This window comes from Aphelocoma coerulescens, chromosome 5 (genome assembly GCF_041296385.1).
Source record: "Aphelocoma coerulescens isolate FSJ_1873_10779 chromosome 5, UR_Acoe_1.0, whole genome shotgun sequence".
Taxonomy (NCBI): domain Eukaryota; kingdom Metazoa; phylum Chordata; class Aves; order Passeriformes; family Corvidae; genus Aphelocoma; species Aphelocoma coerulescens.
Genome location: NC_091019.1, coordinates 51,406,839 through 51,432,703, shown reverse-complemented (window position 1 = coordinate 51,432,703; position 25,865 = coordinate 51,406,839). Strand labels below are relative to the sequence as shown.

Below are 25,865 nucleotides of genomic sequence, written 5' to 3'. Positions count from 1 at the left end.
GCTTTGTGAGCTTGATGTGTTAAGCTACACTGTGCCTGAGTGACTGCTTTCCTTTGACTCCTGTTCCCTAGGGAACAGTTTTGGCTTAGGGACAACCTTTCTTCATCTTGAGCTTTAAATTCCAAAATTATTAACTGAGAGTGTCAGCTTTCTCATGAGCAAGGTATCCGAAGCTTTAACAGACACACTTTTTAATTCAAATGCTTTACTGATCTCATGCACTCCCGAGTGCAGCTCTCTCCCTTTTCTGTACAGTTGAGTGGGCTGTATTCATAGAGCCTCCCAAATTTTCTGCTTTGGCAGTTGTACTGTTGTGCCTACCAGAGGTAGTGTGCATGTTCTCGTGGCGTGAAGTTACAGCTGCACAAAGCAACAACAGTGAGCAGCCATGAAGCCTCTCTGTCTTTTTCACAAGCCTACAAGAAATAAACAAACTCTTAGGACAAATAAGTTATTTGTAAGGTACTGTTGTAGGGATGGGCTGTGTTTCAGTAAGGCAGTGGGCCTTTCAGGGCTCGAGATTCTGCCACTGGCACAACCTGGAGTAGAACCTTATTAGCTGTGTGTTTGCTTCCGCCTCAGTTCTTCATTTGACTTCTAGTTAATTTAAACTTGCTACAAGCACAGACTATCTATATGTATTTATGCAGTACTTAGCTTAATGAGGCCTTCTTGGTTCTGCAGTGACAAAAATATTTTGAGTTAGGCTTTCTCTTCTGCAGGAGCATGATCATGAGACATGAAGGTTGTATGTAAGACTGGTATTGTCCACAGTGAATTGTGAAGACATTCACTTATTAGTGGTGGGTGCAGGGCAAGGGAATGACTGACCTTGGTGCAGCCATTCTGGGAAATGCTGAACCAGTGATGTTAGTCTTTGGTCTAGTTCTTCAGCTGAAAAAGAGTACCACTCTGCTGCAGTGGAACAAACATAAGAATAACAAAAATCATGATCGTTGTATGGTCCTGTTATCAGGTATTTCAGTGGGAAAGAGACAGACAGGTGACTCATCACTAGCAGCCAGACTGTCTGATGCTTTGTTAGTGAAAATTATCTTGGTCATTTCCAGAAGAACTAAACAAACATTTCTGCTTCAGAGTTGAAATAAGTTTCTGCAGAGGTCAGTTTTAAAAGTGTTCCCAGGTTGGTGAGAGGTACCTATTCCAGGTGACTCAGTAGCATGATGTTGGACACCTGATTGAGATTACTGGCTGTGACTCCAGAATGCATTTTGGCTGATAGATTGAATTTTATCTGGAAGTTTAAGGGAGGACTAATTTTAGAGACATGTTTTTTTCCCCTTGAGGCTCTATGTGCATTTTAATGCAGAATGAAATAGTGACCTCAAACAGATGGAAGAGAATGGGTTGACTTTTAAACTACTTTTTTCCTGGAGCTAGAATATGGGAAAGGGCAGAGTACCCTGACATATATCTGCAGTCTTGTCTTTGTTTTGCTTAATAGGCTTGAGGGATGTAAATATATTGTGCAGACAAATGAAGAAACTGAGCCAAGGAAAGAGAGGAGCAGTGGCCTAAAATAGGCAAGTGGAGGTGACCTGTAAAATTTTACAGTATGGAATAGCTGTTTGGTTCCCACACAGAAGCATTTACTTAACCTCTGACATGTTAATGAGAGCAATTCTTGGGATGTCTGAACTGCAGAGCGCATCCACAGTGTCCTTTATATGGCTTTAAAAAGACTAATGTGAGTGTGTGTGACTTTCCTTAACGAAAGCCAAGGCCTAGTGTTAATCTCCTTGACTGTTGCTGTGATTACCAATGCTAAAGCCACAGAGTATTTCAGTCCTCTACTTCATATGTATTTTTGGATATTAGGTTTGAGATGTAAGTCACTGTTCAGACAGCCATGTTCAGTCCTGCTGCCTCAATTTTGGACAAATGTCCTATTTTTGTCAGCTGAAATTTTGTGAAGGAGGGAATTAAGTTTTATAGAGCCTACCAATTTTGGGCAAGTTAGAAAACAGCCTGCATGCCACTTATAGCTGAATATAGAGTTGAGGTTTATTTTTTGCTAAAAGATAATAAAAAATGAAAGCTAAAGATTGCTTTGTTGCCTGTGTTTCTGTAATGAATTCCATGTCATTTAGTACTTTTCATTCAAAAGTCTTTAAAGAGAGAAGATGAATTCCACAAATGTATAAAGTATGATTGCCAAACAGTCCCCTAATTGCATACCAATTCCCAAAGCAAATAACTTCTGCTTTTTAATGGCAGGTAGTAAAGGAAAGTGATTTATATTCTTATTTTAAAGGCATGTTCTGCCTGTGAAAGTGTTTCTTAATCCAGTGTCACTTTCATTGAGGTTATTGTTACATTCTGTATTGTGACAGGGTTCAGTCCACAGTCTTGCTTTCACACAGCTCTGACTCTGGATTAAGGTTTGGTGCTCAGGCTTGTTCCTGTCAGTTCCAGGCAGTGATCTGAGGCCCTGTGGTGTGGAGCAAGCAAAGGTGTCTCTTTGTGCCTGTAACTCAGCTGGCCTTGGCTTTCCACTCAACAGCATCCTAGTTCAGCTTGTGATACAAAGCTCTGTAATGAACTTTCACCTTTTTAATGGCTTATTAGACCCGTAAGGAATTCTTCCACAGTGTATTTTCATCTGAGACAGGTATTTGAGATATCTCTTAAAGCAGTGCTTCTCTGTCTTTTAGAAGGAGCATCAGGTTTCAGAAATGTGTGGGAGATCTTGGATCTAACACAGAGTTTTATTTACTTCTGAAAACTTCTGTGGTTTGTGTTGTAAAGGTGTGCTTGAGTTTGTGATGACCTCCAGTACTTTGGCAAATGTGAGTGCTCTTGGGCCCAGAAATAGGTGTGAAGGTTGTGGAGACACCTACCCTGGTTAAGAGTGGTGGGATTTACCCTGCTGAGCCCTGAACCTGAGAAAGTCATGGACCTGGGGACAGGAGGGAATTTTAGCGTGCTGATTTCTTTGCTGAAGACAACTCACAGGAAAGGGTATATTTCCTATTTTACCTGGTGTCTGGACTTTGCACCAATGCAAATTAAGGAAGGCACCTGCTCATGAGTGCATAGAAATTGTAATGCTATCATTTCCGCATGTGTGCATGCATCTCCCATTTGCACGCATTGGTTTTTGAAGAGAAGGATTTATAAAATGAGCAAACTCTAAGGAGCAAATAAAGCGGCAAATTAAAGTGTGTGCACATTGTACTTTGAGTAAGCAGAGTGACTTTTTGAAATAGCTGTTTAGATGGGCTGTTTGAATGTAAGCTGTGTGTGAGATTAAGAGATGGAGTTGAATGAGAGTTAAGTGTTTAAATTCTGCTGGGTCCTCATATGGCCAGTAAAAGTGCCTAAATAAAAATCAGCTCAGCAGACAGAAATGGCCCCTGTGGAGCTGCTACTGTCTGTTTTCTTTCATAATTAGCATTATTAAAAGTCTCTAGATGTTTGTTTAATTTGTTTTTTAGACTTAGAATGACATCAGTTGTGTGTGTTAGGTGATCAAGATAATAGTGATAGACATCTGCTCCTTTGGGGGCTGGTAGGAAAGACTTGTCTTTGCACAAAGGAAGAATATTGTATGAATGCCATTTAATCATTTTCACAAGACAGGAAGATATTTATTTAGTGCGAAATTAATATTTTTTAACTACAGTAGGTGATGCTCTTTCTCTAAAAAAAGTCACCTTTATTTACCTTACATTAAAGAACTGCCTTCAAAAACATCTAAGTTGTTTGCTGTATGTTTAAGAACCAAAAGAAGATAAGTTCCCTGTCGAACCTTAGAGTTCTTGTGTGTCTTGGGTTTTTTTCTTCTTTTTTTAATGGTGCTCCTATCTGTAATATATCCACTGGAAACGTATTTGCAAGGGAGTGGAGCATCAAATTTGTATCGCAGAAAGACCTGTTAGATGTGCAGTGTATTTTATAGGAGGAGAGGTTGGCACTGAGTTTAATGCCTGATTCATTTTGGAGCAGCTGTGTTACAGTAAAGCTAAATGACTGGGGTCCCAAGGGAGGCATGAGCATTTACTGGTAGAAATTGGAAGGAGCTGAATTTCTTTTAATTTTCTTTATACTACAGGCAGAACTACCAAGTATGTTAAAATACTCATTTGTCAGGATGAAGTTTCTGAAGAAACAGCATCAGTCCCAAGAAGCAGTTATTCTAAAAGTAAAATACATTTCACTTAAAAAAAAACAAAAACAAACAAACAAACCAAAACTAACCAAGCATAAAAAAAAGATGAAAAAATCCCAAGCAAAACCAGCCAACCAAAAACCAACAACAAAAAAATCCAACAAAAACTGCAGTCACCAAAAACCCTACAGCCAAAACTCTTCTCATTTGACTAGTAACCTGTTTGAGTTGCTTGGAATCTCTCAAGACTGTGTAGTTACTTCAGAGCAAAACAACAATTCAGCTACAAGGAGTTGCCCCTTTAAGAGGTAATAAATGTCTCAAGGTCACTTCTTCAAAGTTGATATTTTAAAAAGTGAAAGAAAACCCCCAACAACCAAACAAAAAAAAACCCACTCTCTCTTTTCCTGAATATGCAAAAGTGTCAGTGTTGAAAGCTTTCTCTTTGTTTTCAGAGTTTGTGGCAAATGCTTATCTGAACAGCATGTGGATGTATCTTTACAGTTTTACATGCAGAAGGAATGATTCTGTAGTAGAAGACCACAAAAGCTGCCATTATTAGAAGCCTTGCTTACACTTCAGTGCTCTGGCACTTAATCTAGCTCCCAGCATCCAGTCATGCAGAAGAAACTAAACCAGAGTGCTCTAATTCTCAAACTTGGTTGAGTTGTCTCGCATTTCTTCCAGTATGCATTTCCTTTGTAGCCTGAGCCAAAGTCTTGATTAGAGAGGTGATTTTCATCCCCCCTTTTTCACTTAGCCCATTCTGTTCTTATAAATTGCTAGGTCCAAATTCTGTGCAATTGAGGGATTCAGATTTCAAATAATTTGTTTTTGCTTGAAGACTTGTCTTCCCTTAGACACAGCTGCAGTTTGGCCTTTTGTTTCCTAAAGCATTTCAGTTAACTTGCAATTGTCCTTCCTTTGTATGGCATAGGATCTGATTTTAAGTGACACTGACTTGATAGACTAGAGGTGCTGAGCATCTTGCATAGCAGGGTCTTCAAACAGTTTTGGTTTGATACCCTTGGATATTGTGAGACCAGAGCTGTCTGCCAGACCATGATTTGTTTTGGTTCTTCTTGACATATTGCTAGCATATTGCAGCTTTTACCAGTGTCAAGGTATGTATCACACTTTATCAGTGCTTAGAGGTTTTGTAGTGTTTATGGCAGCCGCTTTTAGTATCTGCAGAAGATACACTGGCTTGCTTTCCCAGTCTTGAGCTTAGCAGGACACCTAGTTTTGGAGGCTTTGAGTCCTCTGCCAAACCTGCTGTAAGAGACACACTCAGATGAGAGAGCTGAGTTGGCATGAGAGAGTAAAAAGCAGTTGTTTTTGTGACACAGTAAACTGCTGTGCTCTTCTAGCACACAGATTTTGCAGTCAGGTTTGTACTGTCACCCATTTATAAAGGACAGTTCATTTAAAGCTTCTTTTCAGTATGCTTTTAAACAAGTAGAAATACACTTATAGCCAAGTAGATATAGAGTTATTACCAGTAGCTCTTGAGACTCTAAAGGAATAATCTTAAATACCAAATACATTTAAAAAACCCCAACTTCAACAACAAAAAAAACCCAAACCCACAAGCCACTTTGATCTTACTGATACTCATGCAAGTCTCTCCCTTCAGGTTGTATTAATCTTAATTCCCCTAAATGTTTTGTAAGTTAAGAAAGCTAATGGTGAAGAGTGATTTATTTTTAATTGGTTAAATGCCATTGAATGCTGCTTAAAACACAAGCAAGTTCCTGATCAGCTGTTTTTGCTGTAATAGGTAGCATATAATTCCCAGCTTAAAACTTCAGCAGTAACTCAAATAAAATACTTCAGCTGCTTCTGCCAACTATATTTAATATGCAAAGGAGGTGACAAGCAGATTGGCTTTCAGCACGTTTGTTTTAAATAAGCTTTTCTATGTGTGATACTTTTGAATCAGTGAATCTGGGATATTAAAGCAGCTGTCTGACCAGCATGCCAAAGGAGGTTATCAGGTCAACACTAGATTTAAGTCATTGTAGTCGTGGGGGTTTTCTGTGTGTGGGTTTTTTTGTTTGCTTTTGTTCTGTGTGGGGTGTTTGTTTGGATTGTTTTTAATATATAGTGTTGCAGTTTGAGAGGTTTGTGTAACTGGTAAAGAGGTGCTGAAAGATATATCTGCCTAAGCAGAGAAGAGGCTGGGAAATACCCAGTCCTTGTGTTTTTCATCCCCAAAACAAAGCCATATTAAAAATAAAATCTCACACACACACAAACTCCTCTCCCCACCACCCACCCCACCCCCCATAAATCTATATCAAAGACTAGATTTCTGAGGTGTAGGTTTTATTGTATTTGTGTGTGTAGTTTTTGGAGTGGTGGTTGGTTTTTAGTTCTTTTCCTAAGAAAGAGTAAATTCACTCTGCAGGTATATGCTGTGACCTTGTGGTTGTTTCCCTGTTTATCCTCTTTGTCTGGTGCCTATGATGGGGAGTGTTTGACTGCCACAGTGTTCTTTTGTTGGGTTGTGTACAACCATTGTCTTTTCTTTGCTGGGATGATAAAGAATGGGTCTTGCCTAACACAGTACCAAAAAATTGTGAAAGGGACAAGTGTACAAGTCTGGAGATACATACCTGGAACTCCTTTCTCACCATGCAGATTTCTTGTACTGTCAAGTTAATTTAAGAGTTACAATGAAGGGTGCTTGAGTGTAAAGAAAGAGATTAAACTGCAAAAATGTATGTCTTAGTATTCAATACTGGTCAGTTCAGATATGTTTTTGACGTGTTTGATGTAACACTTGTTTAATATTTCAAACATCTGTTTGATTCTACAGCAACAAAAATTACATGAGTACATAGGATGGATTTTTAAACTAGTTTTATGCACTGTGATAATTTTGTTTTAATTGTTGTCTTACTCCACTTTCAACTAGGACTAAGGGTTTTTTTTTAAAAAGTGCTTCTTCCCCTTTCCTACCTTCTTGGCCATCAGATGAAAAGTTTAACGTGCCCCAAATGAAAGATTTCAGGTCACTTGTAAGAAAAGAGATAGTTTCACAAAATGAGAAGAAGTGGTATCAAAGTACATCTGTGTGACTTACATGAGATAGGTTAAGAACATGAAATAAAATAAGTTGAACAGCTGTCAGAGAAAAAGACTATGAAAGCCCTGACCCCAGAATACCTGCACTCCAGATGTTGGTAGATTTACCTGGGAGAAAGGGAAAGTCTGAAATACGATCCCATTTGCTGGATTTGTGGCAGCTATGGCACCAACAACTGTGAAATCTTTGGTTTATTGCCAGGTAGATCTGCTGGTGTTGATGGCAACTTTGACTTCCTTAAAGCATGAATCTATACAAACTGAAATGTGCAGCTTCCCAAATGCCCAAACCTTGCAGCACAAGCCTTCTGTCAGATGAGTGCCAGGTTCTAAGGACTGGATTTCTGTCTGTTGGGTGTGTTGTGACTGTGGTGGGCACAAAGCCTTTCCAGGTGGGCTCATGTGGGTAAGGCACAAGAGCTCAGGCAGCAGGGACTGTGCCTGGAAGCAGAGACCTCTGGTGAGGTACAGGGAGCTCAGTTTGTGTGTGTTCCCTTGGAGTGCTGACACCCACCTGCCTGGACAGACTGGAGCTTTGCAGTCTTGAAATACAAAAGGAAGCTCCCATTGGATAGACTTTTCTCCCCCCAAGTACAATGGCTGAGAACTGCAGCCATGGGCAGCTGCTTCAACAAGGCAGCTCCTCCCCACATTCACTCATGAGCCTCTGGGTTTATTTATCTCAGTGTAATCTGTCCTGTTGGTATCTAGCTGGCTGGTGTAAGGCATGTCATTTAATTACTCCCGTGTGTACGTGAAGAAGCATTCAAGTGTCAGGATGGAAGTGCAGTGCTTTTTGCTTGGTGTTCCAAGAAGTCTCCCAGAAGGGTATTCTGGTCTCCTTTTGCTAGTCTTAAATTAGGAAAGGATTTTAAAGGATTGTTAAATTTTTGTAAGCTCTGATGCAAATCTTAAGGTATTATGGAAGCTGTGTGTTCATAAAAAGGGTGAATTTGGCTTAACTGAGATCAACTCACTGCCCTTACTAGGGGAAGAGAGAGGTTTTTGCACTGTTAGTCAGTTTAAGCACTCCCAGTTTGTTTAATCATCATTCCCCCTGTGTGATACAGGCCCTTTTGAGTTCCACGTTTGGCACACACTGCTGCTGTATCAGAGAAATTATGAATGGAGCAAACTGGTTTGCTGGCACTTGGGAAGTCATTGAAGTTTGTGCTTAATAGAACAACCATACTGAGTAATGTAATGCAATATTAAATACACAGCAGCCTAAAGTAATTTCTGTTTGCAGAGTGGGGACAAGCCTTTTTTGTTTATTTTTTTAGTGTGTCATCAAAACAACTATTAAAAGGGAAAAAAAATATTTTTTAAAAATTATTGTCCTTCCAAGGAACCAGCTAGAAGAGGGTAGAGCTTAACTACTACTACCTCTCACCTTTTTAATGACAAGTCATTAATTTTTCTTTGATATTCAGAGCAAGTCTGTTCCAGTTCCCAAGACATATGCTGTATGCCCTTGAGGAGTAAAGCAATTAAGAATTACAAGGAGTATTACGCATTGCAGAAATAAGCAACCTGCTGAAATAGTAACCTGCCATGTGTTCCTAAGTCTCTCTGTATGAATCAGGGCTTTAAAGTGGTGACTGATACATGAAGAATATGTCATCTTTGAGATTAACAAGACAGCTGCACTTGAGAGGAGGAACACATTTATTTTCACGTTCTGTAACACTGACCTTCCTTCATGCAAGAAAATTCAGGCTTGAGTAGCTGCTTAAACTGCTGCCTCAGTCCTTAGGATAATATTGCTCTTCTGCTGAGACAAAGCAGGATACAGGTTTGGCTGAATGTACTTCATTACACTGTAGCTCTAATACCACAAACTCTCATTTCCTGAGTGTATTAACTGCCTGGGATTCTTTCTGAGACTTCCTCCATTGCAGAAATAGGCCATTTAAACTAGTCTTGCTTTCTTGGGTAACCGGCCTCTAATAATTTCTCTAGCTTTTTCTCAGTTTGATAAGTAACCCTGGTTCTTATGATGTTTTAATACCCTGTGGTGTAGCAGTACCTCCTGGTATGGAGTAGTGTCTCATTCTTGACCACTGGATTTTATGCAGACTGGTTTGGGAAGAGCTTGGGAACGCAATAATTCACTTTGAAGAACTGCTGTGGATCTGTGTTTCATGTCTGTCTGGACTCAGGAATTCAAACATTGTCTTCTGTGTTAAGCACTGGACTGCTGTCTTCCTCAATTATATATATGTGAAGAGCAGAACACTTGATGAGGCAGATATACTGGAAACACATCAAAGTTTATTAAAACACACATCAACGTTTAATAAAAAAGTTGCCTAGTGAAAAAAGTTAGTGTTAATTAAAGAATCTGTGAGTACTAAGAGTTCAGAATTTAAAGTTCATGTTGCTTGGCTGCCAAATCTTACAAAAATAAATTCTATGAGAGGTCCAAAGAGCAAGAACTTACACATCTCGCTCTATATAACTGAGGTATTTTTAATCCGTAAGGAGGAGTGGTGTGTTACGAAGTAGTGGAAACCACTTTCCATTGTGTGCATTCATAAAGAGGTGCTCATTAAAAATGCATTTTTAGTGACCACCTGTTATTTGTTTAATTTGGTGCTTTACTACAGCGCTGTATTATTTTTGTCATCCTTCTTTTCCAAAGCACATTATTCATCACTTTGAACCATATGGCCAGAAATATATTCTGAACATCTGATTTCTGTGCTGGCCATTCCCTGGGGAAAAACCCTTGTGTCCATGTTTATGACCAACCAGCAAAGCTTTTTGTGCCATCTTTTCATGAACATTTCTTACCTTCTGCATACCAAAGATGCAATTAGGAGATTCACAGCTGTGGTGCTACAAGGCAACAAGGGGGTTGCACTTGATTAGGCAGAAAAGGCCTCTTTGCTCAAATTCATAAATAAAAAGCAAGTATTATGGGAACAGGGGAGGGCTCTCTGCATGTCCTGTGTCCTCTACCTATCTCTCTCTTTCCTTTGCTCTTTCCTTGCCTGGAGCGATACCCAAGAGTCTCCCCTGGCAAAATTTCACAGAAGCTTGTAAGAGTTTGATTCCTCTGGATTAGTCTCATAAAAATGAGTATGAAAGATGCCTGTGGAGTTGTTATAATTAATTTTCCTTGTCTGCTCCAAATCTTCTGTAATGTACAAGCATAACTGGGGATAAAGAACCCCATTAAATGTGCTGCAGCCCTGCATTTCAGCACTCTGGCTTTATTGACTGTGTATATCTCCCCCATTTGGAGATAAGATGTTGGCATGGTGCTGTCTCCCACTTATCTTTTGTGATAGCAGTGAGTCTGGTAATGCTTGCATGAGTTGTGCACTCTGAACAGAGTGTGTGTACAGTGTACTACAGTGCATTTTCCCTTTAATGGGGGGCAAGGGAATGAATAGATGGCAGAGTGTCCTTTTCCTTCAGTCTAGTGTGAAATCTTGTATTTAACATGACTAGTGGGCAGGTTTCATTCTTATTCTTCTGGCCTGTGCACGTATCAAAAACCTGCCATACAACCTGGTGTAATCAGCAGTCTGCTCACAGGAGGCCCTGAGTTTGAAACAGCAGGAGTTTTGCAGCTTGGAGCTGAATGGTGTTGGCAGAGCTGTTTGAAGAAGTTTGCTTAGTTCCTGTGTGCATTGTGCTGAGCCAATTTCAAAGGGGCTGTTGCCTCTACTCGTGAGAATGACTTCTAGTCAAAATTCACAAGGAATCATGTATCTACTAGTCTGAAATGCAGCAAATACTCCTTTTATTTTCAGTTTCAGTTATGCCTGGTTTTGTATTGCTGCTTAGAAAGTAACATCAGTGGCTACAGTTTAGTTTGGGGGAGATTCTGGTCTTTACTACTGTGTGTTAATGTTTGACTTAGATCTTCTGCATATTTTCACTATCAAAAGAAATTGCTTCATTTGGAGGTTCAAACTAAAATGCCTTTTAGCACCCTATATTTACTGTGAATCTCAGTGTTGTAGAAATAGAAACGTTGCCTTATGCTGAGATTTAGAGGAACAGTGGATTTGGGTACTGCTATTGAGGTGCCGGAGTACCTCGACTTGTGTTAAGGTACTGTGTTACAACTGCTGGATTTTCTCTGATTACTTCCTCCAGGTAGTAAGCATCCATTTCTTCCTTTATAATTTGTGGGAGCTGCATGTTTTCTGAGCACTGTGAAGAAAAATCATTAATTTGGGTGCCCAGCTTCAAAATGCAGGCTATTACTATAAGTTTGAAGAGCACAATTTATTTTACCGTAACATTCTTCTGGTGAGTGACTGTGCCAGTTCCCATAGAGCTCCAGTTTCTGATTGGCCATTCATCACTGAACTAATTCATGATACTCTGAGACAAACAGGTTTGTCAGAGTAATTCAATGCCTGCACCAAAGTATGTTTAAACAATGATGCAGAGCCATTTTAATAAGTTACATGAAAGGCTGCTACTAAACCAGAGTAAGATAGTCCTTACTCCAGCATTTAACATCATTGTCATTCCCGAGTTTGCAGTGGAGCTCGCATGGCTCCTTTTCATGTTTTACAGTGGAACTCCTTGCCAAGGTTTTGTGCTTTACTGAGGTGAGGGGTGTACACACTGTCTCTGCAGATAAAATTTTGCTTGTGCTACATTGCTCTGATTGTAGTGTCCCTTAAAATTTCATGGGGGCTGCTTCTAGGAATCAGACTTCTTCCAGACCACCAAGGACGCTCAGCATGCTTTGAGTGCTGCTAGGCTTAGATCTGGTACTCAGTAGATGCAACAACAGTATACACTTTTGTATAACCTGTATCTTCTGAAATACCAATAGTCTTTATTTCTACAGAGCAACGCAGCCCAGATGTGCTGGATGGGACGTGTTGCTGTTCTCTGCAGCCTGAGGCTTGAATTTCTGTTGCCTGGAGCAATTTTTCTAGGGATTTACCCTGCCCTCTGTTGCTTCCAGCTCATCATGGTTGCTTGGCGGTTGTTTTGTGATCTGGTTGATACGGAGCTCAAAGTCACTTGATACTTCATATTGGGTTTCCCTCCATTATGTTGCTTAAATAATAAACCTGAGCTCTGCTGATGGAGGTAAGAGATACTAGCTACAAGTGAGGCAGCTTGGAAATTGCTGAGAACCATATATGTCTTCCACCTTTGTTTGCCCTTCAAGGACACTGAAAATTAAGTAGTATGGTTGAAAAAATAACACCAGTAATAAGAAAGGGGGTTGGCACTATGCATAGTTCTGCTTTTTCTACCTATAGCCAAGGCAGCACCTTGTGTTTGGGGGCTCTTGCTGACTTTGAATCTTTTGTGACCATTTTTTAAGGTTTTCCTTGGTAAATACAAGGTCTTGAAAGTTGCTTTTTCCTTCAGCTATAAATGAGGCTTTTGTCTGAGCATATGATAGATGACATCCGCTTTCAGGAAAGCACAAAGCATCACATCTTAGAAGGAAATAGTATTTTGTTGACATAAAAAAAATGTAGTGGTCAGAAGCCTTAAAACTGGCATAGTACTGTTAGAAGCTAATCTATCCTAAATGTTAATAATGACATAGTGACACAGCTTCTGTCTGTCTCTCTCACAGATAGCATAAAGGAAGGATTTTCTAGGATGCAACAGTATCCTTCACGTTTTTTCTCTTATCATGAGTATTCCCAGGGTATTGTAGGCATTGAGTGTGCTGTGACTACTAGTCAGTACTGATGAAGAGAAGTATAAAATGTGGTGAAAAGTCTTCTCTTAAAACATAGTAATTACTTAACTGAGTTTTCTGCATCAGAAGCTCACCATTGCTGCTTACCTCTGGGGAAGCCGTCTGCTAGGGTTGTCATGAAAGAACGCTTAAACTGAGCTCTGTGGTATGAGGCTGGTGGGAGAGCAAGAAGGGTAAAGCTCTGCTGAGTTAATTAATGTTAACAGTTATGAGTTATCTGCAAGATCCGCAGTAGATTACACAGATTGTATTAAGCAGGGCTAATGAGTCCTTTCAGATACTTGAAGGAGCTCTGTTAAGAACTGGCAAGACTGAAAATTCTTCTTGAGAAAGTGTTTGCATGTGCAAGTATGCATATGTGTGTGAATGCATAGCCTGGATTGCCATTGATAAGTAAATTTTGCCTAGCAGCTACCACACAGGGATATTGGCTATTTCCTGTTCTGTGTATAGGTGAAATTGTGGCAGCTGTTGGAAGGGATTTTTTTCCTTTTATCTATTTTTGGTCATAACTCTCTTTTTGTGAAATATTTCCCCTGCTGTGCAGTAAGGAGATCTTTGTTATCCTGTGATATTAACTGCTGTTTGAATTGTGGACTCAATGTGGCTTCATGGCTTTTCAGCATTAATTTTTAAGGGCTTTCTCTTGCATATCTGTGAAATAGAATGGTGTCTGGGGTTTGTAAGTGTCTAGAGGGTGAATTCATCGTAAAGAAGAATCTGGTGATTGCAGATGTAAAATCTTGACGTACCACAGCACCTTGTGTTAGGATTTTTCATATTCATTCAAAATGCTTGTGCGTTCATTTTTTTTAAAAAGTGTTATAGCAACTATTTTTTGGTGTATATTCTCAGACTCAAAATAAGTTGGATAACTGAACTGACCCTGAAAGACTAACCTTAAATTTTATCAAGTATATGATGTATCACAGTTTCTTTCATCACGTCAGCAGACTTTTCAGTGTTGTGTGTTTAAGAAGCCACCTTGTTGCTGTGTGGTGTGGGGTAAGACTCCTGATGCTCTTGCTACTGAGCCACGGGGACTCCAAATGTGAGAATGTGGGGGACAGTTTTCCTTATAGAAAATCAGATGGGGTTTCCCGAAGGATTTTGCTTGTTACAGGTTTGAGCAGTTATAATGATCCCGGAGTAATAGGGGGGAGAAATAGCAGAAACACATACACACAAAACTCGGTATGTGTAGATGTATAGAGATACATAGTGCATGTACCTATATCTTGTTAGAGGACAGTATTTGTTACTATGGGACGCCCAGCAGGCAGGGGCAACAAGAGAACTTCCGTGAGATGGGAATGGCACAGGAGAGGGCAAGTCCCCCAGCTGTCCTGGGGTGTAGAATGTCCGGGGGCTGCCCCAGGTCCCCTCCTGGACCCGCTTGCTTTGGGTGGGTGCTGAGCACTAAGCATCCTGAAGCATCATCCTCTTTGTTCTGGTAGCTCCAGGCTGGCAGTTCAGAAAGGGATCAGATGCCAGTGAGAGGTCTCCGTGGGGTGGGACCGAGGAGGAGGCTCCCCGGTGGCAACAAGCTGGGCAAATCAGGGAGGCTGTTCTTGGCAGCTTGACCTGGTAATTGCCTTGTTGGGTTTCGCCTGACCCGGCTTTGCCGAGGTGCAAATTACTGGCAGTAAACTCCGTGAATAGCTGAGTGTCAGCTGCGAATAGCTGTGTCTCCTCTCCGTGGGTACCTATGCCCCTCCTCCGCGGGGGACGCAGTAACTCTCCAGATGGAAAGGTTGTTTGCCTTTGAAAATCAAAAATGAGCATAGAAAATCCAGAAAGGGAACGATGATATCCCAGAGGCTATTTTGAGGACATGGCTTCCTTTTCTTGTCCTCTCATTTTATTCACTGCTAGATTCTGTGGTCATCTTTCTTCTCTTCTTTTTCTTCTATTGTAACTGCAACTCAGTGTTAGTGGTAAAACTGATGACTGTCGCAGTAAATGCTGGGAGTGCTTTCTTTCCCAAGGGTGCTTGGGTTACCTTGAAAAAGTCACTGTGAAATTTACTGCAGCTTCTCCACCTGTACAGTGCAAGAAGTGTTGATGGTCTTGAAAATTCCCTGTGTGTTCCCTGCCTGGGGCAATCTGCTAGCTATAAAGAGAGACACCACTGTACATTTGTGCCTTGGAAAACTATCTGATCTGACTTGAAGCTTCTCCCTTTACTCACCTTAAGAAAAAATTTTAGACTGTTGCTACAGTGGCAAAGCACATGGCTAGGGATCTGTGGGTGTTTGTTGAACTTGTTAATATTGGGTAAATTAGATGATAGTGATAATGTGGTGATGCATTGAAGTAATGATGTTGGATATAAATTCTGCTTCAGAATAGTTGGAAAGCTCATAACATTAACCTGCAATGATACCCGTTAAGAGCTTTTTTTAGGAGTATTTGAGAGGGGCATGCCCGAACTGCAAGGACTCTCTGCTTCACTGGTATTTGAGTTTTTAGTGCCCCTCTTAGCTGGTTGGTACTGGGAGTTTGCCTACAAGAGAGTGTCAGGTGGTTGTAGCAGAAGCACCTAACATAATCAAATGATTAGCAAATACAGACTCCTTTGGTTTTGTTTTAAACTACAGACCTCACCAGTGAAACGTTCTGTTCCCTCTACTTCCTCAATCACCTCATTTGTCCCATATCATCATATTGTTGGGTCAGGCATCCTTGTAGGGTGGCTCAGTTTGTTCCCTGTACCTTCTCCGTGCACGCTTCCTGGAACATTAACTTGCTGTCCAATACTAGGTTGCCTACAAGCTGCCCAAGCACAGGTTTTAAGTTTGTTGGAAACTCCTGGTTAAAAACATTTAAACTAGCTTTTGGAAATTGGACGGTTTAAATTAAACTTAATTGATTTTTTTTTTTTTTTTCCTTCACATTTATAAACATGCTAGGGGAAGTGTGACAAGTACTGACAGGCCAGTTGCTCAGTTCTCTAACAGGTATTCATCAAGCACTGTCACAACCCCTTTCTTCACTGGGAGAAAAAAATTGTCCTGGAAATACTGCTTTTCCTGAGTTAAAAGATTTTCATGTGTTTCAAAGCAAGCAACGCTAACCAATAACCTAAATGTTTATCCCATAAAATTCCTGTTGGTCATCACTGCTTGAATACTGTCCATGTATTTACAGTTTCTCAGTTTCTAGGTGTCATTTTCTGTGTTTCTCCTGTGCTACCCGTTTGGGTTTCTCAAAATAGTTTACCAGTGTAACGTGAATTAAGTCTTGTTTGTTCAGGGAATATTATTCTGGAAAGACTGAACACATTTGTGCTTGTTTCTGAGCCTTTAACTGCCTTATATTTGAGCAGCTCTGAGGGTGTTTGGATGTTTGGAAGGCAAAGCACGGCACCTTTTGCTCACTTTTGACATGCCCCCATGGCAGTCAAGATGGCTGAGACAGTAGGATCTTACTCAGCATTAGTAAGAGTGGCAGGGTAAAGCAGCTTGTTTCTTTTGGGGACTGAGAGGTAGATGGGAAGGTTTTTTGTGTGTTCCTGCTTCAAGCAGGACATTAAGAGTATCATATTGGTAACAGTCAACTTGGATGTTTGTTTTACTTCTATTACCCTGAGTCACTGATGAAATTTGACTCACAGATTCACATTAAAGTCCTTGCGTCTGTTAGGCCTTCTGTTTACTACTGAAATATTTTTCATAATACTAGAAATCATGACATTATCCCGGTTTTGTCTCCTCCCTGCTTTACTCATCTTTTTTCTGGTTTAACAGATATGTTTTCTTATTTAAATTTCAGTGTTGCCTTGGCTTTTCAGTATTTGTACTAGAGAAACCTCAAAATTATTCCTGTCACACATGCCCCTGTGCCCTCACAGGATTAACAGTTTGTTTTAGAGTTTTCCCCAAGAAAACACATTCTTTTTCAAGCAGCATTTGTACTAATAAATTACTAGATACTGTCAAAAATGCAAAAAGTATACATTTGTGCTACCTAGCTCCTGCTCATTATTCATCTTTGCGAAAGTAGTATTGCTACAATGTGTAACTCATATTCCTACATCTTTAACTCCTTTTTTCCTCTACTTTTGGCTGCTGCTTTTTCAGGAATTGTGTCACAATTGTCACTCCAGTGGCTGCCTGCTTCTTTAGAGTCTTGGCACTTTTTCAGAGCCTGGACCTCTATTACAGTGTTGAAGCTGCAAAGCAGATGTTTAGTTCTGAACATCTAAGTAAGCCTCACAACTTGCCCTGTACTTGCCTTGGGTTAGTGAATTTTGGTCTTCTTCCTGGCACTATAGAAATTGTGTTAAGAAATTCAGTGTATTTTATCTGAACTGGTGTCATGTGCCCAGTTAGGTGTTTAGTCTGTATGTTTCATATAAACACATAAACCCCCCAAGATTTAGAAATGCTTGTAATAGGAGAAATGGCAGAAAACAGATCTTGCACATAATCTTCATTAGAGAAGCTTTTATTGTGTTGGTGTTTGTTTTTTGATAACAAGCTGTATTTTAATATTATAATTTTTTTCACTCCAGTGACCAAGGGCAGTGGAGTAGAGTTTGTACCTCGGAGCTCTGCATGGCTAATGTGTTTTGGTATCAGGCTTCAGTGTAAAGCTTAAATATAGTTGCTCAGTTTTAGAGTTTGACGTGAAAATTTTTGATTATCCCAGTGAAATATGCCCAGTGTATGGAGAAAACTGACTTCCTTTTAAAACAAGTGAGGATGCTTGGTGCTGAGTTTCAGAGAATTCAGTGGTGCTGAACATCAGTCTGTTCTGATGGCCTGTGGTGTTTTTTTAGTGTGTGTTAAGGTGAATTATTACAGCCCTTAGAGACCACTGTAGATTAGCTGAAAGTGTGTTCAACAGATGGATTTCATTTTAGCTGGTTAGATTTGTAATGTCAAGTGACAAGCCTTTAACACAGCACATTTCATATTCCCTGTTACTGCGTAAACCACTGCAGGACAAATCAAAGATGAAATAAAATAGAAGTCAAGAGTAATTTGTCAGGACACTATTACAAACATGTGTAGTCACTTGCACATTATTTGAAAAGAGAAGTTGAGGTTAAATCGATAGGCTTTTTATTTGTAGCAAAAGTGGGTAAATTAGTCAAAGGTGCTCCTGGCAATACAAGCAGGAAAACAGTGTTCCACAATTGGATTTTCTCTTCCCTGGGTCAAATCAATATTGCTACTAGGCACAACCATAGTTGTATGTTTTATTAACATAAGTGATTAATCCTGGAGTTAGTGAAACTAGGATTAAAAAAATCTGCTGCTATACATTTTATTGTTCAGATGTAAATGTACACTTTTGTACTTAGTTTGATTAAAAAATAAAAGTCCTACACAACTGATGTGTCAGCTTCTCCATTATTTATTCCATTACATATATAAAAGTACCTTTATTTAAATACACTTAGATGATTCTTTTTTGTGATGTGAACAATGTGTGTTGTGAACAATTTCATCCTAAAGCAAAATATGTTTATCAGGACTTGTTTTGCTTCCCATGCCCTCTGATATCTGGAGTGATTTAGTTCTCTCCAGCCTGAAGGACTTAACTAGTTCATAAAGCAGCAAGTGTGCACACAATGGATCATATTATAACCACAGAATCTTACTCTCATTTCCTTTCTCCGTTGCTTGTTACTAATTTTTTTATCAGCCTACCAATACCTTGGGTATTTATAACAAACTCTTTGTTCCAGGGGTGTCTTACTGTTTGTACAGCTCCAGTGCATGAGGTTTTGCTCCTGGATGGGACCTCTGCACTACTCTAATACAAATAACAAAACCTGAGCCATAACAATGAATTGGGTGGATGATTATGCCTGAGTCCTTCTAGGTTTTTTGAGGGGTTTTGTATGATGGACTATAATATGCCATCTAAATCTCATATGTGTAAGTTTTTAAAATAAAATCTGATCTTACATGGTGTATTTCTATGCTGAGTACATTTTTGTCATTTAGTGGGTTATCTGCACCCTGCACAGGCTGAGCACAGTTAAGACTAGGTATGATTCCTTCACATCCCCTCCCACTGAGATTCCAGTCTACGATTGTCAGAACTGATTATTTTCAGCAGATGAGGCAACAGTTATTTTAGTGGCTTTTGGGTTTCCACTTGAAGGGTCTTTAGAAATGTGCTTTGTAATTTGCTGGGTTTCAGTAGGAAAAAAAATCCCTTTAAAGACAGCTAATCCTCTAGTTGGTCACATAACGACTACAATTGTTGCAGAGATGAGCAAAGTTCTTAATCAAATTTTGTCATGTATATAATGTGTTGGCAGGGAAACAGTGAGCACTGAGTCACATACATGGTGTCATCAGGCATGCTTGCATGGTAAGATGTACATGGAAAACATGTCAATAAAACATTTGTGTTTCTCTTCCTTGTCATTTCTGTGCAACAACTTGTTTCATCTTGTCTAATCTTTTGTGAGACCCTGCCATACAGTTCACAGGATCTTGCTGTGATTTCTCTGACACCATTAATAACTGAGATAATTACAGCACCACCCCCAATCTTTATGAAGTTTGTATCTATTGGAAGACAAATATATTTTTCATCTAAAATATAACCTCTTTAGAGGCCACAAAATAGCTTTTCATTATTATTTTAATACAAAACTGGAAACTTTGAAAAAAACGTACTTTAAAAAAACCCCCTTGTGTCTCAATTTGCTGTTTAAAGTGTGTTTTACTTTAAAGGTTGTTCATTAGCATGTTTGCTTTTCCTTCAAATTCTGATTCCAGAAGAGAATTGTGTTTGATTGTCCCTTGGACTTGGGAGTGCACCTTGCCTTGGAAATGCAGCTCCCAGCCTGCCTTTGTGGTAGCATCCAAAGGGGCCTTAAAATGTGTAGGGGCAAAGCTGCCACCCTGTACTGCTGCTAGGAGGCTTTGGGCTGGTGCAGATGGCCAGACTCCTGCTGAGACGTTCTCTAAGGATTCAGTGTTTTGCCAAATGTTTCCCACTCCAGGGATGTTTGTGAGATCAGATCCACACTGAGGTTATCAGAGTAAGATGTTGGCTGTGCTGCACAGATAGGACTCTGCTGAGCTTTCCTGCTCTGTTGGCCTGAATTGCAGCTAAAATGTAAGCTGAATTCCCTGGCTCGGTACTCTTTGCTTTTGCTGGTATAAATAAAGCTGATGATGATTTTTCCTCATGGGCATTTTAAGTAGGAAAGCACCATTTGGCTTCCAGTCAGCTGGGCAATTAGCATTTCATAGCCAAGCAATGTACTTAAATGGAATTGCTTGGCTTGAGCATTGAATTACAATGACTGGTAGACTGCCTCTCTCCTTACATAATTTATTTAGTACTCGCTTCTTGTTTAGGATTCAGGCAGAGGTTAATTTAATTTTGCATGAGAAGCTACTAGTTACTCTATATTAATGCTGTGCTGTATGGTAATGCAGGGGAAGGTTTTTGTGTAAAGCTTGTATTTGTCTGGTCTCTCAGCCATGGAAAGGACAATTTTGCCTACTCCTTTTCTAGCAATTTGTTCCTTGCAAGAACTGTTGGCACACTTGAATTGGCACTAAAAAAGTGCATCTAAGAATAGTACCTTAAGACCATGCCGTTGCACATGTATTTTTGAGAAGAAAATATGTACTGAAATACAGTATGGACCAAGGAGACTTTGTTCCTACAAAATTACAAGAGGCCCACTTACCCTGTTACAGGTAAATACAGTGTTAATATGTGACCACGGTGACTTGAGAGGGAGAGCTTCCACTGCATCTCTTAAGATCTAAGGCAAAGAGTAAACATCCGGTGTTGTGTGATCTTGGAGGGATAAAAAGAGGGCGTAAAATATCCCTCAGCACTCCAGGAATGATTAGAAACTTTAAGATGGAGGGAATGAATGTGTTTGTTCTGGTGTTTAGTAAGCCTAAATGCTTAATTTGGCACTTAGAATTTTATCTTTAATCTTGTATGTGTCTTGATTTTTCCTAAGGCCCTTGACTGTTAGAATCAATGTGGGGGAACTTTGGCTTTATTTTGTCTTAAGCTTCTTTTTAAAAAAGTGATTGCAAAGAGTTTGCAGATGTCAAGCAAGTTCACAGCAGGGGCTTAGACACCAGAAGGCTGCTGATAAGAGCACAGCGTTTATATTTATGTTTAACCTTACGATTTCTAGGTAATTCACTGATGTTTCTTGGTGTACCAGCCCTGGAGAGCCTAGGTGCTTTCAGTAAAACTTACCTCTGGCTTAGGCAGTATCCTTCTCATTGCTGGGGTGTCACGACTGTCCCAGCTGGCTTCAGGCTCCATGTCTGTGTGGGCAAGCACTCAGTGTGACCTTCACTTGAAAAGCCCTCCCTGTCGTTACAGGGTCATGTAACTGCTTGCTCAAACCTTTGTGGGCTTTATCTACTGAGTTTTGGGTGTCTGGCTCAAGGAGTGTAACACTTGGCTGCTGATCCTTATATTTTGTGATCATGGTGTTGATGTACTATCTAGAAGTATCCATTCTTGCCAACCATCGCTGCTGTCAAAAGACTTTGGGCAAATCTCTTCGAGTTTAAAATATCCCGATCTTTGGGCAAGGAAACATTTCAGAAACCTACAGGCACTGCACTGAGGGCTGACAGGGATTTGTTTTGATTCTTTAAATAACACTTCTGATACCAACTTTTTTTTTCATGGAAATCTCACTAGCAACAAAAAATAAATTAAAAAAACAAACCATATTCTGAGGGAGGTGATTGCTGACTTGCAGTAACTGGCTTCTGAATTGGTTAATTGTCTAGCTGTAAATCTGGCAACTTAGATCCTAATGGTTCTAATAATCTGGGAAATTGTTACCATGTGTTGTTGTTGTAACCTTTACTGTTTTAACCAAGCTTTAGTTGTGCTGTAAAAATAATTAAAAGGCTTCTCACACGAGGAATTAGACTTTTTGCATGTACAGTTGCTCTCGAGGGTACTCTGGGATGCTGTGGGCTATTTAAAATGTTTGAAAACCCTGTTTCCCTCTCCAATTCCTGCCTGGATGCGTTGCCCCTAGCCCTGCTGGTTGCCTGAGGCAGAGAGACACAAGCACCATCTCTGTCTCTGTTATGGAGTCTCACAGCTATGTTTGATTTCAAGCATAATAGCGTCCCTTATATATAATGCAGTAACATAATTGCTGCCCCTGTGGGGAAATGCTGCGTTTTATCTACCATTTCTTTCTCTCTCTGGGCTTCAGTGGCGTGTCCAGGTTCACTCAATGCCCAGAGTAACTGTACCCTGGGAGATGGTTGGGTCCATGGGGCCCTTTGGTCCCTGTGCCAGTTTACAGGCTGGAACAGCAGAGTTTTCTGCCTGAAGTTTGATTTCACAGGGTCTTCACGGAGGAGTGATAAGATGTGAGGGGAGCTGAGAGTCCAGGCTGAGGCACAGCATTTTACTTCTCAATCTGTGTTACTGAAAACAAGAAAATACTAATAAATGATAGACGTTGAAGAATTCCTGATTTGCTTTTAGGTGAGGGGGGTACTGGTTCTATTTCCAGATGTGGGATTTTGAACAATGGATCTGAGATCTGGTCACATTATCCCAGATACTGTCAGTCACTGAGTGTCAGCTGAGCTTCACTAACTTTGTGAGGTTTCAGTCTGGACAAAATCTGAGCTAAGTTGATCAGTGTAGGAGCTTTCCCTTAACATGTTTTATCTCATGCTTGCAGTTGTGAGTGGATGGTTCATTGGCACATTGGTTCACAGAGGATAGTTTGTTAAACTGAAGTAACTGTTTCTCTGACTTGCTTTCCTGAGCTTGAAAAAGGAGAGCAGTGGCACTGGCCTTCCTTTATAAAGTGTTGAGATCTGCTGGTGAGCTGCACTGCATAAGTCAGGTGTTATCACAGGCACTAATCTGAAGGTGAAGGCTTTTAGAATAATACAGATAATTATCTGTTTAAACATTTTACTTTGAAAATAAACGGGTCAGAGTATCACGTCTTGCAACAATTGGAATCTTTCAATCTGAATTAACAAATCACTCTTCCAGGCTTGGGGCCATTTCAGCTGCTATTCAGTGACTGTCAGATTCTTGCTAGAAGATACTGAGCTCAGACAATTATGAAGGAGTTCAGACATGGTTGTGTTGGATGATATACTCAAACAATTTTGCAGGAGGAGCTCATGGGAATGTTAGCAGCATAAAGGTTAGCTGTAATGTCTTTTGTGTCTGCCAGTTAAATAGCTAGCGATCTGATGATTACACAAAGACAGCGCAAATTCCTTATGCATTCCTGCCTCAGTGCTGTTCCACGTGCTGGGTGACTGGAAGCAGAATTCTTTCTCCTCTTTTTTGCCATGGAAATTGCTGGTTTAAGCTCCATACTTCAGTATATGCAAAGTCTGAATTTTTTTGTTTGTTTTTGTTTCTTTTTTTTTTTTTGGTTGGTTGGTGTTTTGGTTTGTTTGGGGTTTTTTTGTTTGTTTGTTTAAAGCCTCAGTGCCATGCAGTACTGTCATAGCACATATTGCACTCCAGCCATGTGGTCTTATATCCAGTAGGTTTCACACCTGTTTTGGTAACAGATGCAAACAAACTTTGTTTAATGTGTCTCAAATGCCCAAAATACAAAATGCATTTGGCTAATGAGTCAGGGAATGTTTGGTCTGCATTAGCCTAGCTTCATATTACATAAAGGACTGTAGAACCTTTTTCCTTAACAGCTCCAAAACCCCTGTTAGCTGTGACACTGTGATACTTCTACTTCATCCAAAAGCAGAACTGCCAAGGAGTGTTTTTTGGTATGGATCAGAGGAAAAAAATTAAATGTGTTGTATCCAAAACATTTTTTTAGAATATGCACTCTGCTTATCAAAGGCTGCAGGCTCTCTGAATTATTTCCTCTTTAAATCAGGCTTAATTTTCCTCCTGTGGTATAACTTTGAAAGCAGAGAAATAACAATGGGTAGCTTGGAGGGGAAGTGTTAGGGTGAATGGGTGATTGTTTCAGGAAGTGTGTTTCTTTGCTGGGCTGTGGTGCTTTTTCCCCTGGTCTGAATGCTTTGCGAGTATCAATGCATGTGCCCTTCCAGTGGCCATGGGGTAGTCTGGGAAATGGAGACAAGCCGGAAAAAGGCACCTGCCAAACATTTGGTAGGGTTGTATCTGTGAAACAGCATTTCAGTCATACAGCTGTTTTCCTCCCAGGCTTTTTATGTGAAATAAAAACTTGCCTGCAAAATGTTTTATCCCGATAATCGCAAGTGGGTGCTGGTAACTGCAGCTCAAAGTTAACAACTGTATTGCTCTGCTCTTTGTTTCTGGAGTGCATGGCTGATTCTGTTACTGTGCAGAGTCCCCTTTGCAATGTATTTATTGGAACAACTTTAAGCATTTTGCCTGCCCCAGGGTTTGTAGCCTTTCTTCTCCCCTAAGCCATTCTGTGATTTCAGAGCAGCTTCAAACAGCTGGCATTTACATGTTGAACCTGATGCACCTCCGTTCTGTCATCTTCCCTGAAATAAAACAACCCTTAAATGATGTTCATGACATGCTTAATTCTGTCTTACTCCTCATTAAAAACAATGCAAATAAATCTAGATGCTTTATATCCAGTTTCTCTGAGCAGTGCCAGATGCCTGGTCAAGGGCTTTTCCCCACACCCACTTCCCCAGCCCATCCTTAAATTTTCAGACCCATGAGATAATTTGACCAATTATTTGAGTTACTCAAACTTCACAGAGTGGCTTCAGTATCTTTGAACCAGCTGCATTTATATGCCCTGAAACATGACAGCAGCTATATGTTGCGTATCAGATAATACAGATCATGCCTGGGGTAAAGGCATGAATGATTGGTGTTCCTGGCATGGTCATGCATTTATCCTGATTAGTGCCCTGGGACCCTTTAAGTTCCATATTAGCCATTGTTAAAAGAGGCGATTAGTGCATGTTAGCTGTGCAACCTTGATGCTGTCTTCAAATAGTGATTTCTCTCTCAAGTGGGGCTTCCTCTTGTGACCTTTGACCTGCCAGTATGTTAAAAGTTTTGTAATTGATGGAGCTTTGTATTCTTTGTGGTGGGATTGATTTGGATTCCTTCACGCTGAACTTTGTCTGTTCTCTTTTGTTTAGGAGGTCCTCCAGCAGCTGATTGTAATGAATTTACCAAATGTTTTAATGATTGGCAAAGATCCTCTTTCTGGTGAGTAGTTCATCAGGTTCTTCATCTGTCTCCTCTGCAATACTAAATCTGTTTTGTTTTCTTAAGCTATTCTGTAATTCTGTTCTAATTTAGGTTGGAAAACACCTTAAGGAGTCCAGCCCTTAACACTAAACTATGTCCCTAAGCACCACATCTATGCCTTTTAAATACTTCCAGGGATACTCTATACTCAACCATTTCCCCGGGTATCCTGTTCCAATCTTTGACCACCCTTTTAGTGAAGAAATTTTTCCTAGAGTCCATAGGAGTATTCTTAAGCCTTCCCTGGTACAACTTGAGGCCATTTCCTCTTGACCTGTGGCTTGTTATTTGGGAGAAGAGACCAACCCCCACGCACTACAACATCATTTCAGGTACTTGTAAAGAGCAATAAAGTCCCCCAGAGCTTCCTTTTGTCCAGGCTAATCACCCCCAGCTCCCTCAGCCACTCCTCATTAGACTTATGCTCCAGACCCTTCCCCAGCTCTGTTGCCCTTCTCTGGACACACTCCAGCCCCTCAATGTCTTTCCTGTCATGAGGGGTCCAGAACTGAACACAGGATTCGAGGTGTGGCCTCACCAGTGCCAAGTACAGGGGGACGATTCCTGCCATGGTCCTGCTGGCCACACTATTGCTGACACAGAATGCCAGGATGCCATTGGCCTTCTTGGCCACCTGGGCACAGCTGGCTCATGTTCAGCTGCTGTCAGATGGCATCCCCAGGTCCTTTTCCACAGGGCCAGTTTCCAGCCACTCTGCCCCCAACTTGTAGTGATACCTGGGATTGTTGT

The 25,865-nt window shown here is 40.4% G+C and overlaps 1 protein-coding gene across 7 annotated transcripts in view; it reads left to right on the top strand.

Moving 5' to 3' along the window:
* The window catches only part of CCDC88C (coiled-coil domain containing 88C), a 96,768-nt gene that overhangs the window by 13,650 nt on the left and 57,253 nt on the right, over positions 1–25,865 (top strand). For all 7 annotated transcript variants that reach the window (XM_069018090.1, XM_069018089.1, XM_069018093.1 and 4 more), the window contains exon 4: positions 25,004–25,073. In XM_069018090.1, coding sequence (XP_068874191.1) covers positions 25,004–25,073 — 70 coding nt within the window. The remainder of the gene's footprint in view (positions 1–25,003; positions 25,074–25,865) is intronic.